Raw genomic sequence first — 16,941 nt, 5'->3', positions numbered from 1 at the left:
CACCCCCGTCCCCCCCCCCCCCCCCCCCCCCAATAATCAGTTCCAAATGAGCTCTTACAAGGGGAACTTGGAACTGCCTTGGTTGAACAAATTGATTTCTCATGCATGAGAAAGTCAAGTTAAACACCCTTGGGAAGCCTAGAAATTTAAATTTTGAGAATTAGACTTTTTATAAAGGGCTTTGATTTGTTAGATTTAGAGCAAGACTGTTGAAATCACCTTGAGGAGCAGAATTATTTATGGCAGTTGCTTACAGTACCAGTGTAATGCCACCTTTGCGTGTTTTTAATTTTGTTCCTTCGCATGGTCTGTGCTGTGTTAATGATCACCTTGTCATGCTAGCAGTGGAAAATGGTTTTATAAATAATTCCCACTGGTAAGATGAAAGTGTTAACAGAAATGCTTTAGTGAAGGTCTTGATTAATTTATATACTTGGCTTGATCACAGTGGAGGTTAGACTTACAATATCTTGTTACCAGGACTAATAAAACCCATTCATTTTTTCATGTACTCTGTTAATTACCCTTTTACTTTCCCTCATGTGCAGAAACACACAAGCTGATTTCCCGTTTGTGTTGAAGACCACAGTTACACTTTGCAGACTTCTCCTTCCAGTATTTATAGGTTCATATCCGAACAAAACCAAACAGAATCTGTGTATTGTATATTGTAATACTAGAACTTCAAGACTGTAGATTGTTACAGTTAGGTGCTCAACTTGAACTACTTTTGCTATAAAGAGCAGAAGATAGATATTTCACTGCCCCTGCTCCCCCCACCCCCACCCCAGTGAAAGTTCTGTCTAATATACAGGCATTAAGAAGCACAACTAAGAATTAAATTTCCAGAATATCTTTCCTCTTTAATTCAAATTCCCCAAATGTAAATTATTCAAGTAAATCACCATATTGCACTGTAGTACACTAGCATCCCATATTCTGTCACCACCACCTTTCAGAAACATCAGGAAAACAGATATGTGCCATGTTCTCTGAAGCCTAGTAGCTTTAGGACCAAGTAAACTGTGTTAATGAACAAGTCAAGGGTCTTTCAGAAAAGATGTTCCCAATATCGATTTCCTTCTCCTAAAGCAATGTGTGTTGCATAGATTACTTTAATTAGGCAAGATCATACTGAGATGGGAAATAGTCTCTGAGGTTGTATACCAAAGTACAGAGGACTTTATTCTTTGGAGCCAATGACTTCACGCTCCTCTAATGCAAGGTCGGCACAGACCTTGGAGTGCAAATACAGTGGGGTGTAAGTAGAGCCTAGGGATAAAGGGATCTCAGGCTGCAATAGTACTTATATAGGTGAACTGAATTCTTTTCTGTGTTGGTCTGTAGAACACAATCAGTGGTTTGATTTCAAATTCATAGAAGTGGTAGAGGCAATACAGGCAGCCCTTGCTTGTTAGCTGCCTTCTTTTGCAATGTGTGTTAATTTTTGGCATGATCATCTGTGTGACACAGTGGAAGGCTGTCACAGAGTAAAGGTAAATTCTCCAAATTAGAGGATTTTGCCTGAATCTCACAGTTAGTAGTGAAGGCTCAACCAGTGGCATCCATGGCAGTGTGAAGTACAATATGGGCTTTCCTGAAGCAAACTCATTTGAAACATGCAGATGGAAAAATAAGATTTTAAAGACAGAAAGAGTCTTTATGTTAAAGACATATGCCAGTGTGGAGCATAGATGCCAATGGAATTTTTTATTTAAAAGAAAAGAAAAAGAGAAGGAAAAAAAGTTCCTTGAGCTGTGAATTCAAGGGAGCTTGGGTTTTTTGTTTTGTTTTGGTTTTTTTTTTTCATGGATTTGTTTTGCAGATAAGTGAATTTTCTCATGTCTGATGACTGAAGTTTCAGCCTTTCACGAGGCAGGACAGCAATAGGGTTTCTTTTCTTTACCCAGCTGGCTCATTTCATAGAAACAAGACCATATTTTGGATTCCCTTATCCTTTTTGTCAAACTGGATTGAAGTTTTGCAGGTGGTTCAGAAGTTGTGGTGGAAAAGATGTACACAGAAGCATGCCTGCTGATTTCCTTATTTTGTTAAAAATTGGACAAAAGCCCCTTTGATGTTGTTTATTCTTGTAGATTGCCAGTCTGATTGAATAAAATATACCAGAGCTGTTACTCTTTTCTGTGCACTGAGTGCTCCCTTCATCTCTACCTGCCCTCCCACTTCATCCTCCATGTTTCTTGCACCTTTTCAACAGACCTTGAATTGACTTCTGTAAACTTACTGCCTTCTGCTTTTTTGACTCCATCTTCTCCTTATAATTCGTTTTGTAAATTAAATTAATTGTGTGAACTGTGTATTTTTATAAGGAGGGTTGGTGTTCTGTTGTTAGGGTTGTCTAACGCTTCTCATTATAAAATCCTGATTTTCAGCTACTTGTGTTAAATCCTTACTAGTTGGTACTAAGATTCTTCCATACTGTATTTTTTTTTTACTTTTAATTATTTGTTTTTATTACAGTAGACATGATTCTACATAGGAAATTAGGGGAAAATGCTATCTTCATGCAGGCTGTGAAAAAAATTGAAGGCCTTTTCTTTGAATGCGTTAAAACGTGTGCTTTGGAGCAAGATATTTTTGGTAAAATGTGTACAAATTTGGCTGAGAAATAGGACTAAAAAACGCTGTACTTTATATATATATATTCAGTAGAGACTGAAAGGAGCCTAAAAGCGAAAACTTCCAAAGATTCTTGTGTTCACTAAGCAGCTTAAATTTCTCTGCTCCTGAAATGCTTACCTGTGTTCCCAGCAGGGCTACAGGGGATGCTCTGTGCCACAGGGGATGCTCTGTGCCAGGAACACTGTGCCTCAGAGGGTCTCTGCAGCTGTGGCTGTGGGAAGCTCTGGGCCAGGCTGCGTTTAAGCACCTGAAATGAAAACTCTTGTGCTTTCAGTAATACCTGCAGGTAGTCAGCAAAATGGGGAGGAATGAGCCATCACTTCGGGTTAGAAAAGGGGAAAAAGGTAATACAGGAAAATTCAGCTGACTGCTGAAAGAGTCCAGCTGAACCAGTGAGAATAATGGAAGGGGAGGTGGTGAGGGGAGGAGATTTGCTCTTGCCAATGTGAGAGGAGGGCGTAAAGGAGGAGAAAGATGTTTTGTGAAAGCCATGGCAAGAGGGAGACTGAACTGGGTCCAGAAGAGGAAGAATGTAAGGAAGAAACAGAATGGACAAAGGAGATAAAAGGGGAACACTTTCCTGCATTGTAGGACACAATGTGACTGGAGGTAGTTGTGAGGCTGGGTGTCAAACCCAGGGCTTAACTTGACAAGATAATTAGATGTGTGTTGAGATACTGTGGAGTCTGGTGACTGGGGCTAGGTAGAAGACACTGGAGCAGTGCTATGGGTATACCTCCCATCTCCAGTGATGTTACTGTTTCCTATTACTCTGTTAGTTTCAAGTGGCAGATGCCTGAGTGGTCGGCCTTGTGGCTCCACTGTTTCTCTGACTCATGAGCTTCAATATAATGTCACGTTATTTGGGTGAGGTATAGATTTCTTTTTCAGAACTTGGAAAATTACACGTATACCTTGCCATCTTCCCCATCCACCCTTTCCCCATGCTAAGAATAGTTGTAAGATTGCAAGGTCAAGTACCCAAAAGTTCAGAAATGCAACTTGAATTCAACCTTGTTGTGCTGCGTGTATTAAGAAGCAAGGATAAGCTACACTATCGCTGTTTGGGTGTTTTTTACAGAAGTTCTTTTATAATTTAGTAGGCAGGGCAGGTTTGCTCTGATGATGAATCGGGAACATACAGTACAGGAAACTATCATCTCCAACAGTACTACTACCTCAGCTGCAAAATTGAAAGTGATAGAGTAAGACCGGGATCACAAGAAGGGACATGCCAAAGCTATTTAGTGTTGCTCTTGTGACTTGCGTTCTATCCCTGCCTCTCCCAGAGAGCTGTTTTGTGCAGGTAAGCAAGTCACTCCGACCAGAGTTTGGAAAGGAGGTCACTGGTTTCCTGAGTGCTTAGCTAGGTAGCTTGGAGGCATGATTTGCAGGAGTTCAGAGTGCATACAGCTGAAGCCAGAGGGAAATGCATTTTGAATACTAAAGCATTATGGAGTGCTGACTCCTCAGTGAAACAGGTCATAATATCTCAGATCAGACATCTAAAATCAGTCAAGATTTTCTCATCTTCATGGCTGTCTACTCTGCCTGCAGGCTAGATTGTGCCATTTCTTCTTTCTCTGGACATCTTTACAAATACAAGTGATCTGTGAAGAACTCTGTATCATGATGAATGACAGAGTCACAGGTTACTTAGCCATTCTGTCTTCTTTGCCTGTTTAGAGTATTTTGGAATATTTGGAATAAGAAAGGTTCAAAACTATGTATTAAATGCGGAGAGAATAGAAAGAGAGGTTTCCTCCCAGTGACTGGGAAGTTCCTGGTGTTGCATTGTTCATGTCTGCATTCATATGAGACACAAACGTTTTCACTTTTGTGATATCTTGTGCAAGGAGCACTTATATTCAGGACATCAGTATATTGGGGAGAGCAGTCACAGCACTATCTCAGTTCCTTCCCAGTTAAAGAGAGACAAACCAATTCCTCGAAGGACTTTGAAGGAAATGGAAAAGACAAATTTAAAATCTGTATTAGACAAGTATATTGGTATCTGTGTTAGACTTTGCATTGAAGAGCTCTGCTGATTGAATAATATTTATCAGGCAAAGAGTCTGTGTATATATTCACATTATATGCAAGACTAAGCAGCTCCTACTCCTCCTGCAAATTTACTTGGAAGGAGGCCTCAAAGTAATTCAAACAAACCATAGTATGACTTACTGATCAACCTGAGCATGTTAAGACCTCCAAAATGGTGTTGTGTCTGATGAAGATGCAGATGAAGTTGCAGGTAGCCACCCCACAGATGTCTGGGATAGAGACATACCATCCAAGTCACTTGGACCCTGCTAGAGGATGCCCTGATGACAGTTACAAGTTTCCTAGCAAGTCTTGACCCAGCTGTTATGCGTTTAGATGACAGTTGTATGGAAATGTAAGAGCATCAGGCATTTCAGTAAGAGAGATAAGTAAGCCCAGAGGATTTCTGATGAGCTGTGGACCTGCCAGTGTAAAGGGAAATGCGCGGAGTCACTGAAGCTGCAAAATCCAGAAGTCACCTAAGAGGCAAGAGCTGTGTGAAAGAAAAAGGAGGTGAGTTTCTTGCTTTAAGGTGAAACGTGAACATCATCTTGGGAAGAAACACTGAGTCCTGATACTAGAAATGCCTCAGCCACACTAGGGTGATTAGGCTCAGCAAGCCTTTATGTTGACCAAAATTTTTGGTAGTAGAGGAATGAGGACTATGTATTCTTCATCTCATTTCAGAGTATTTCTGAAAGAAATGGTCTAGAAACCAACTCACTCTGAAGTGAAATCATTGGTGCATCTTCTTCCTGTTGTGAAGAGCAAATGGTTCTCTCATGGACTGAAAATGCTCTTGAAAAATTTTTCTGCGATAGGTATTTTCCATTCAGGATTGATACATGCAGCTGCGCTTAATTTATCTGTTACTTGCAGGAGAACTACCCCTAAGTGATCTGTAATCACTGAATTGTTGAACAGGAGATCCTTGGCAGCCCCTGCCTGTCTAGACCACAGCTCGAGAGTCAGGCTGACATTTTTCATTGGAATGTCAGAAAACTGTGTAACAACAGATCGTACTACACTGCATGGAAAGCAGCTTGCAACAGGCATTGGAAGGCATTTGGATCTTGACAGGGAAAGAAAAAAAGGGAGATTATCCTCTTGGTCATTTGTTACTGATGTGCGAATGTTTTGTGGTCCTGGTAGTTTCTAACATTATAGTGTGTTTGCAAACTTAATGATATTTTTATGGCATTGTGTGTCTGTGTATATATGTGTCATCAAAAAGATAAAAATAATGTGAGACATTCTTTACACCCAAGTTTCATTGCTTTGTCTTATTCATATGTTGTCTATCTGTACTATATTGGAAGTTTTTGATGTAAGGGTTTGGCGTTTTTTTCATCAAGTGTTTGTATAGTGAACACCTTCTGTGAGGTTTTGCTCTTTAAGTATATGCTCTCACATCCTGAGAAAATGGGCTTAGAAAATTGACCAGTACAGAAGCTGAGAATATATCATGAACCTTTTTGACATAAATTATTATACAAAAAATTTATGGCACTTTCCATAAGAACAATTTTATAGTCACTTCATTTCAGATGCTACCCTTTTTTAATAAGTAATATGAAACAAAGATAAAAATTAAATATAGATCATCTTAAAGACAGTCTCTCCCCATACTATTTTATTACAAGGTATCAGAACTGATATGAATCTGAGTTACTGAGGTTCCCAAGTCGCTTTTTGCTGTTCTGCTCAAAAATACCTGCATTCAGTAAGTGCATATACACCTGGATCAGGTATTTTGTAGTAAGTTAGCAAGTGTCTTCTCTACTCAGACACACTCAATAGCCACAGCTTGCAAGAATCTGCAACTCTGTATTGTCCCACCCTTTAGAGCAGAACTGCTGGAAGAAGGGATAAGACACACTAATGCAAACTAGCGTTCAGGAGAAAATGTAGAACAAGATCAAAGCATATTGTAACCTAAGTGGTCCTGAGTAGTTCAAATTTTTGTATGTTTTATTAGAAAATTTTCCAGTAGTCTAAAATTACTCTAAATTCCAGTAATTCAAAAGTGAAGAGTTTGCTTAGCAGTTGTCACCAGCTGTGACAAGCATGCATCTAGAGAACAAGGGTTATAGTACCAAAAAAAGTAAGTACAGTGTTGCATCAGTACTTGCGTAGAAATACATAGCATTTTTATGCCTGTATTTGTGTCTTGCAAAAAATTCCACCAACATACACTTAGTAATTGAGATCACTTGGTTTAATTAAGGAAAAAGGAAAGAGAACTACTGCACTGAAACTCATAATTGTCTTAGCAAGATTTATTAGGGTGTATTGTACTTGTTAAAATCAGTAGCTTTTGCAGTGGGAACTTTATATTACTTATTTCTTTTTAAGGAATTACATTATATAAGAATGTGTAATCACTGTGAGTTTTTACTTTGTATTCCCAAATTTATTTCAACACCTTACAAGTTGTTCTCAGCCCACTTATACAACGTTAGATCATCACATGGATGAAGGAACTGTTTGCTTTGTAGAATACAATGCCACTAATTAAAGTTGAAAGTGAATGGACTGAATTAGAATCAGGTCATCTGTCAAAGACTGGCTACTGATTATTTACTGAGCACTTCATTTAGCTCTATTAATTACAGTGGCACCGTTATGTAAAGGTTATGAGTTGTTACACTCTTGAAAATCAAGAAAGAATACATGAAAAAAAATTGTATGTGCTCAGCAGTGGAGTTTGAAAGTGGTAAATGTTAAATGGACTGGTCATGTGAATAATCTATTAAAATGTTTTGTTCTTATCAGCGTTCTAATTGCAAGTGAGTAAATGGGACAGCAGCTTACACATCTTCATAGGCTCCTTATGCAAGCTGTGATGGTTGTGGCTATGACTCCATAGCAATGAAGGAAAGCCTGCCTTGCTGTTACTGCTTTAAAAACAGCTTTTACATACTTGAGTGTTCTGCCCAAATTATGTTGGTTTTCAAATATTGTGGGGAGAAGACTTTTGTGTACAGTCTCCTGTATCAATTACCTACCCTTTCCTTATTCCTTTATCCCTCACATAACAAACCTTCACCACCATTCTCCAGATACTATTCTAAAATCCCAGCTATGTTACAGACAGAAATTGGTCTCCTGTGTTCCTACAGCAGAGCTGTAACATGCATCTCATTCACATTCTGTAATCTTCATCAGTGCTAATCAAAAAGTTCCTTAGTTGGAACATGCCAATAAAGAGAGCCTTCAGTCATATATTTAGTTCTGGTGACACTAATTTGAAGCTGTGAGTATGTATCTTTTTTTTCCCCAATAAATACATAATTTGAGTTAAAAAAAATACTTACATTCTCATTGGCAGTGTTTTAAACAATTGGCTGAATAATATTATTTTTTACCTTTTCAAAAGGAAAAAGCATGCGTTCTGTGTGTTTATGCAGGGGGTATTGTTTTTCTGCTGTTTAAATTAGAACATGGCTTGGGGGGGACGTTCTGCAAAAGTGGTAATGCAAGTGCTAAAGTCCAAATGTTCATTTCCTCTGACAGATCTGTGAGCTGTGTTTGTTTTGTAATAAAACCCTTTGAGTACAGGAGGCAAGGCTTGCATGGGAAAAACTTATGTATGCATATATATATTTAAAAAGAGGGGAAAAAAAATCTAGTTTACCGAGTTGAAAAATACTGTTCTATTCATATTCCAAAAAAGGGCTTGAAAAGATGATGGAATATGGGTGTACTTTTTTGTTCAAGAAGGAACTTTAATTTTCTGCTCAGTCCTGAGCTATAAGTTTCCGTCATAATCAGGCATGTTATTAACTCAGATCTGTTTATAATCAAAGCTGAGAGCAGAGTCACTGCCACTCTATTCAGAAACTGCAACTATTAAGAAATTAGTTTTGATTAGTTTGTTTTGTAATAGCGTTGTGTTTTGACACCGTGTTGCATGATGTCAAGAAGAGCCTCTTTTTAAAGTTATCCTGAAAAAGTACAGCTATGAAACAGACTCAGGCAGGGAAATGGAAAACAGATGAAGTAGTTGTACATCATCTAGGGAATGATATTTCTCGAGAGGATAGAAATGATCTAATCGCCTTTGATTTTATGAAACACTATAAAAAGGAATCTGCTTATATATTACATTTTACATAAATGGTCATTTTAAAAAATGGAAAGTTTGATGTTTGTAACTTAAATTGACACAGTGCAATGAACAAGCACCCTTTCAAGAGCCATCTGCCAGCTATCTGGACACAACAGTTACCATTTCTGCATTTTCTTTTTTGTGTGTTTTACTTCTCAGTTGTCCTCTTTCAGTCTTATTGCCCAGAAGGATGATTGCACTGTAACATTATTTGTGGAGACGGAGTGGGTATGAAAACCCCTTTACTTTCTATCTACTGCCACTGCTTTTCTTCTGTCCTGTTGTTTTTCTGGTCACTAGACACCTGTGTGTTGCCTTGCTGCGGAGTTGCACAATTCCTGTCTAGCTCAAAGTAGAACATACAAGCAGGTTATTTCAAATTTCAAATAGAAATTCATGTTTCTAACCTCACTTTATTTACCAGTCTACGTAACTCTTGAGTTGGGCCAGTGGTTTTTTTTCTTTTTTAAATTTGAAGGCTTTTTAAGTTTGTGAAGCCTGCGTATACATAAACAAAGTCTTTTAATTAAAAAACGTATCTGTTGCAATGCCTCACTCAGTTCCCTTATATTCGATATGTTGAGAATAGGGGCACACTTGATTATTACGTAACACCAACAAGAAGAAAACCTTCAATGCAACAAAAAGTGATTAGTGACTCAATAGGTGAAATTTTCTATTTACAAATCTAATATTACAGGTATTAGTGACTGTGATACTGGATCTGCCATCATTTGGATGGGAACCTGATCTGTTGCTTGATATTCATCATCTTGTTAAGGTGATGTATAAGAAGACCTGAGATAAATCTCCGGTTTTGTCAAGCAATCATTCAGTGAGCTTTGTTGATTTAAATGTCCATGCTTGTCTCTGAAGCAAGAATACTACCTTATTTTACCACGGTGTTATGAGGTACTGTATTGATAGTGATGCAGTCATGTTTATACCTAGGTAGGCAGCACTTTGTGCAAAAAAGTAAAAAATATTTTACCAATTTAGAGTATACCTGGTCTATCTAAAATATTTCCTGTAATTTCAGTTGGAGAAATTACCCTATATGTTTTCTTTGAAAATACCCTTGCTGTTAGTACACTGTGAGGCTTTCTCTCAGGACTGTTACACTAAGCTTCCTTGCGGTTTTACTTCTCTTTATGTTTGTTCTGAACACAGTATACATTTACAAAAATTGCATTATTCTTTGATCTAAAATTAACTTTAGTTAACAATATCCAGTGTAAAACCAATTACAAAATGCTTTTGTTAGGCAAGGAATATGTTCTGCTTTTCTGTTTTGCCTGTATTTTATCACAGTTGTCCTTACAATCTGTGTATATGCTCTTAACACATCCTTCCAGTTCCCCATAATGTCACCAAGGCTTTAACAGAGAACAATTGTATAGTTGGAGGACACGAAATAGGCTACTAAAAGAAATATTTACATCTGGCATGATCAAAGCTTTTGGAGTATATGAATGTGTATGTGGGAGGTCTAATTTTTATGTGGGTGGATTCACAAAGACTAAAACATTGCAGTACTTAACCCCTCTCCCTTTATGAAAATTCAATTCCTCAAAATGAAAAAAGCATGTAGTACCTGATTCTTATCTTTTGTTTTTCATTTCAAGGAGTAGTAGTAATTCTTCTGCTTGTAACTGCTTGTTTAAGGCATAGAGAATTTTTTATATTTCAGCCCCTGTAGTGGCTTATTTAGCAAGATGCTTATCTTGCTTGTGATGTTTTTGCATGTTAGAACATATACATGTTTTAGAATCTTAAAAACTGATCATTTTAACACAGTTTTGATAGTCTGTAGAACTGTTGTGGTAGGATCACTACTGTATTTTCAGTGTTTGGTAATAGCTGTGCCTTCAGGTTCCATTTCCGCTGGTTTAGTTCCTGTGGCAGTAATCAGCTGTGAGCAGCTTCTAGAAATCTGTCGTTTCAAAGTTTTTATTCAGTTACTTTAAATAGTTAGTTACATTATGAAAGGCTATAAATACTCAGGCCTTTGAATCATCTCTGTTACTGTTTTGTTTACATGACTCTGGTGGGGAAGTTTCGGATTATAGCTGACCTGAGCTAACAGCTTGCTGAACGGGGAGGTCTCGCTCTCCCTTGGGCCCCTTTCCTTGTCCCCACTGCCCTGTGATCTTCCCTTCTGCAGCTCCCAGGTGTACCAATTCTGACTGCAGGATAACCAGTCCAGCCTGCCAGCCGAGCAGAACAACCCACACACCACGTTGCCTGCCAAATTTGTATTCTGCTATTCTGAGCATTAATTTACCAGGTGATCAGCAGAGTACCTGAGCTGGCTGGAGGTCAGCATCAGGAGCCCATGGCCCAAGGGGGCTGGAGGGAGAGGAGAGCCACCTGCCCTTTTTGCCCCTGGTGAACTTCCAGCTTGCTCAGACCACTTTGTGAAGTCATAGCGTGAGTCATGAACACAGCATTATGTGTAATATGTGGCTTCTTGAAAATCAGCCCTGGTTTGCAGGCAAAAGATGATGTAAGGAGAAGTTCTTGTAAACAGTTAATATGTCTGAAGACACATATGTATATTTTTAGAAGGCATACACCTTTTGTGGGTATCTTAAAAGACTCTCTACGTGCTTGCAGCATCCATTGCTGTTACTTTTGGAGCTGAGGGTCATCAAAGCAATAGAACATTTTCCCCTCTGAAAGCATTTTTTATCTATTAAATCATGGGTATGTACATAACTTTGCTTGCTGTTATTTATCTGTACTGCTTCAGCACTCCAAGCTGAGGGAGCTGATACACCTTTTTTGGATACTTGCTCCATCTCTTTGTTGTCCTCATGGCAATGGTAGTCCACAAATCTGATCTTGACCTATTCTAGCATGAAATTTGTGGGAACTGGTATCCAAGTCAGTTAAAAGCAGTGTGCTCTGTAAGTAATGGCAGCTGAGGAAGCAATTCAGAAACCACGGAGCCATTCCTGATGCCCTGCAGTAGAGGCATGGGGTGGGATGGGCAGGGCAGGGCAGGTGGAAGTGAAAATTCTTCATCTGCCAGAGTTTGATCTGTTGTTGAATCTGTGTCAACACCTCAAGTACCAGGAGGCTGCTGTGCTAGCTTCTCTAGCACAAAGCCCAAGGTAGGCACGCTCTTACCCCAGTTTTTGAAGCCTAAGTTTCAGCATTATCAAAGTGATGTTGCTTTTTCTTTGGTCTCAGCGTCAGAACTGATGCATGAGTTTGGCTGATCAGTTAAATGGTGTCGCATTTCACAGAAGGGTCGTCGGCATCTTTTGGGTCAGTACTGTGTTCAGGGTCTTCATGTTTTTCCTGTGTGTTAGACCCCCTTTATATATTTTTCTTGAATTTTTTTTCTCTTCTCTTCTTTGGAAAAGAAAAAAAAAAAAACAAACAACTTACCGTTTCCTTTGTTGCAACACAAGGATTCCCTACAAGATTGCTGTGCTATGTGACCACCAAACTGCCTCTTCTGCTGTGTCACGCTGTTGAAAAACTGCTAGCAAGCAAGTTCAGTCTAAGCAGTACCTCAGCAGTACTTGTTTTGCTATCTCTTGGTAGTTTTCAGCATGTTCACCTAACAACAGAATTAGAGGCCCCAATATATATGTTTTGGTGCATTTCCCCATAGTCTAGTGTTCTCACTCACAAAGAAAGCATCACCATATTGATACTTAAGGAGTCTAAATCTTAAAAGGGAAAAAAGGCCCCAGAAAATGGCAGGTATTTTAAATATCTGTGGTTGTATTTATAATCAGTCCTCCAAAGCAACAGCTGACTTCAGGAAGACAGCAGTGGGAAATAATGTTTGGTTTTTTTAGCTCCCAGTGTCACTTAATTTGCTAAATATTCAAATACAAATAACGTGACACAAGCAAGAGATGTTACATAAATATTGACAATCATAGGCATTCAGTAATCATCCGTAAAACTCCGAAGGATGATCAGAATTCAAAAGAGCTGGGTTTAAAATGTTGTGTTTTGTGTTTGTAACTGGAATGTTTGTTTCAGGCTCAGAACCCCGTGCTCCATTTTCATTTCTATTCTTTGAGCTCTGAGGATTGCGAGTATTTCTGAGGTCCCCGTGGCACTTGAATGAAACTGTGTTTTCTACCTGAGCCTAAGCAAATCAAAACAGAGAGGACAACCATTATACCCATTCTTCAGAGTATCAGACTGGTACCAAGTCAGGCACAGCAAAAGAGAAAGGAAGTTTAAAAAAAAAAAAAAAAAAAAGTCCTAGAAAGAAATGTCAGCAAAAACAATACCTAAAAAACCCAATACCTAAAATAAATGGTGTGGGAATGTTGCACTGCACCCCTGCAAGCTCTCCCTCATGGACAAAGCTGAGGAGTGTCCTGATACAGTGATAAGTCCTGACATGAAGAAAACAGATTTGAGCATTTGATTTTACTGTCTAGCAGAGACAAACTGCATATGTAACATTATTAGTGTCACCAAGAGATTGACTGCCTGTCTTCCTGTTGCTTGTTCAAGGAGATTTCCATTTACCCTCATCTAACTCCAAGATAAAGAAGGGACCATCTGTTCTTTCTCCTTCACTCCCTTCCTTATTACGGTCCTTTGTTCTCATGGTCTCAAATACTAATTCATCCTCCCCAATATCCTCGGTACATTGCCTGGTCTGTCAAATACCATGTGCCCATCTTCCCATCAGTCTGTTTTGCCCTTAGTTGTTTCCTGCACTTCCTTACTTGTTGGCACGTGTATTTGCCTAGTCCTGGTGTTTTACTGTACATTTCTAGAAAACCTGCAGCTGGCATGAGGCCTCAGGAGGTGGTGCAGATGAGAGGTCCATGTTGCAGCTCTGAACGTGGCTTGTGAAGGACAGGTCTCAGCTGCACTGCTATGCCTCTTTCATGTCAATAATCATTTTCCTTTGTGAGAAACACTTAAATACACTCAGACACAAAAAGTAAGGTCTGCCTTCCATGTCTGTATGGATTTTTACCAAATAATTCTGGCTCTGCTGTGTTGTCTGCTTGCAAAAGACAGCTTTCAAGAATGACATATCCTTACGATATCACTACTTAGAAGACAGACCATTCAGTGAACAGTTGTTCATTTGCTGATGACTACGGACAAGGATGAATTTTGCCAAAATCCACTTTACAGTAACAGGGATTTTACAGGAGCTTGTTCATTAGCTCTCCTCCTCCAGTCCTCTTCGTGCATTCCCATTAAAGAAAGAAAAATTGCATTAATGTTGCTACTAGCGGTGAAACTCGTACCTGTGAACGCAGTTGTTGGAGTTCTCATGCAAATGGGACTTGTGGCATTTTTATGTACTCCGTTATTGAGGGCAGCCCTAGGAACCACACAGTTAAAACAGCATCTGCCCAAATGACAGCAGTGGGGAAGTTTAGAGAAGAAATATGGTGTGGATGATGGCTTTGTGTACGGTTCTGGCATGATAGCAAAACCTCTATAAATATAGCTTTGTGATGGTATTGTAAACAGTGTTTGCCTTTCCCTTCTTTAACAACTTCTCTAAGCCTGTCTTGCATGCTTGACCTCTTACGTGTCTGTGTGTATATATATATATATATGTATATCTTTATATATAATAAGAGATTGCACACCAAATAATGATTCATTTTACATCCCAGCCCTTTAAAAACATATAATGTGCTGTAGGTTTTGAGTTCAGTGAAAACATCAAATCAGATCTAAGGCATAGCTGCAGTTTTGCAAAAATAGTCACCATGTAATAGTGTCAGGACTGTCTCTGGAGTTGTTTCTAACAGACATCTTTGTATATTTAAACCCAAATTAATGAATGTCACTACATGGGCAGGAAAAAAGTATTCCGCACCAGCATTTTCAGTTGCTTCATGTATTATTCTGGAATTGAGAAGAGACCCCAAGTGGCACAGAAGTAAACATTCATCTAACTTATTTGCAGTATAATTCATCACTCTAAATGTGTTTGTGCAAATTCAGCATCTGTTTTCAAGAAATCATTTTTGTGCTGATTTGAAAATGTTTGTGGTCTTGCTATATGTTGTTACGCATGTTTTCTCTCAACAGAGTTTGCACTTAGGGTAGTGAATGCTCCGATGGCCTTGGATTTAGCGTTTGGCATACTGTGTGAGCTGCTTCAGCAGTGGGGGGAGATCCGTGCCGGTGTACCGATCCTGCTGGAGTGGCTGCTGGGAGACAGCGATCTGAAAAGAGACTCTGAGACTTCAGCCCTGGTAATTTTAACAACCAGTTGCCATCTCATGTTGGGATCGCTACATTTCTGCAGTCTTATGGTAGGAATTGAATGAAATATCTCATCTGATGAAGCCTGATGATCACTACTCCAGTATTAATTGATCTACAATTTAAAAAAAAAAAATCATATGGACAGTATTTAGAATAAAAATAGAGTTTGATGTCTGTTTCCTGGCAATATCAGCATAAAATTAAGAGACCAACAAGCAAACACTGAAATAAATCAAGAGTTACTTAACAAGCCATTGTCAACTGAAACATTTTGAGGCTGTAACTAATTGTGTTCAGTATCATTGCAGATGATGGCTTGCCTTGAATTTAAACTGCTGCTGTTGGTGCCAAGCACATCTGGCATTCAAGAACAGTGCTCTCCCAACTGCTGGCTTTTCCAGAGATGTCATTTAAATATTTGGTAACTTTGTGCCATCTTCTATATGGCTGGTTCTGCATAGCACACAAAACAGCCTCACTCACATCAGTCACTGTCTCCGGAACGATTATTTACGTAAAGAAAAACGTTGTCGTGCTGGTTCTGTAAAACCTAGTGCTGTATAATACACTGTGCTCTCTTTGTCTTGAAAAGCCTGTGAAAATCAAAATAATGCTGGAAGGTAAACTGGAAGGAGCAGGAGTAGCTACATCTTTGAGGAGTTTGTTGACAATTAATATGACCTATGAAATATTTTATATATCTTTTCTTAAGTCTGTGGTTTAGGTATGACTTTCTGATGTTTCAATGACTGATAAAATTTTCCTATTTCATTTAATCCACTCAAAAAGCTCCATGATATAGCAAATTACCATACTGGTTACAGAGAGGTCTCTGTGAAATATAAGACACTTTCACAGGGGAAGACAAGCACATGTTAAGGATTAGGACTACTATTTACTTCCATTGTTTCCCAAGAGTTATACCATAACTGCCTGATTTTTGAAGGTAAAATTTTTTTCTTTGGCAAAGTAGGAATCTTTTTTTACTGCGTTTTCTCAAACCTTTAAAAAATTATGCATATGAATTTTTACCTTGTTTATCTTTTATAATTTTCTCATTATTATCAAGACCACAAGTCATTTTCTAATCACTGTTGTTTGGTGGGTTTTTTTTTGTTAAGGAAGAAGATGATTACCTGTTTGATAAAGGGGAAGTGAATTTTTGGGCAGAGAAGTTGACTCTTGTCAGACAACTTAGTAAGCACCTTTTACAGCTTATATCAATGACTCATCTAACTTTACCAGATCATGGAGAACTTAATCAACTATCAAGAACAGCACTGGACCAAGCCCAGCTTGTTGGACACCTTCTTAGAGTGCTACCTCCGACTCCAGAATTTTCCAAAACTGCAGAATTCACAAGATTGGCTATTCAAAATGAGAGAATATCGGTATGCCTTAAAATACTGAATCTGCTTAAGTCTGATGATACTTGCAAAAATGAAAATCCAGAAAATTACTAAAAGTTCATCCTCAGAGAGCTGTGCATATGTTATTGGATGGGCGGGGGGACTGAATTCTAACAATGTTCAAAGAATAAAGGATTGCTGTAATGACTCTGGTAAACCTGCAACAAACTTTATTATTCAGGCTAAACCCACATTTTTTATACAAGTCTGCTGATTATTTTTTTTTTGTTAGATGTGCTGTGGGAGAATGTTCCTTTTAAATGCATTTGCTAATTTCATTCAGCTGAGCATGGTTTATTATAGCTACTGTAGGAAGTAAAGCAGCTAAATCTAATATTTTCCATTCGTCCAGGTGCAGGCCACCTGTAGTTGTGTTACGTTTTATCCCACATTTTTACCTCCTGTATTTTAATACCAAGAAAAAGTTGATTTTTTTTTTGTCTCCTTTCAAGATATAGAATGGTAATTATTAAATTAATATTTTTTTTTTTATTTTAAGTGTTTCTAAAA

General features: G+C 38.5%; 1 protein-coding gene across 1 annotated transcript in view; it reads left to right on the top strand.

The window, feature by feature from the left end:
- THADA (thyroid adenoma associated) overlaps positions 1-16,628 on the top strand; it is a 168,985-nt gene extending 152,357 nt beyond the window's left edge. The window contains 2 exon segments of the mRNA XM_010576464.1: positions 14,843-15,009; positions 16,144-16,628. Of these exon segments, the coding sequence (XP_010574766.1) occupies positions 14,843-15,009; positions 16,144-16,485 (509 nt within the window). The 3' untranslated portion in view covers positions 16,486-16,628.
- Positions 16,629-16,941: the final 313 nt, after the last annotated feature.

The sequence above is a fragment of the Haliaeetus leucocephalus genome, unplaced genomic scaffold (assembly GCF_000737465.1).
Source record: "Haliaeetus leucocephalus isolate CR32 unplaced genomic scaffold, Haliaeetus_leucocephalus-4.0 Scaffold526, whole genome shotgun sequence".
In the NCBI taxonomy this organism is placed as follows: Eukaryota; Metazoa; Chordata; class Aves; order Accipitriformes; family Accipitridae; genus Haliaeetus; species Haliaeetus leucocephalus.
The sequence above is the reverse complement of the archived record's forward strand: the minus strand, read 5'-3'. Positions and strand labels throughout refer to the sequence as shown.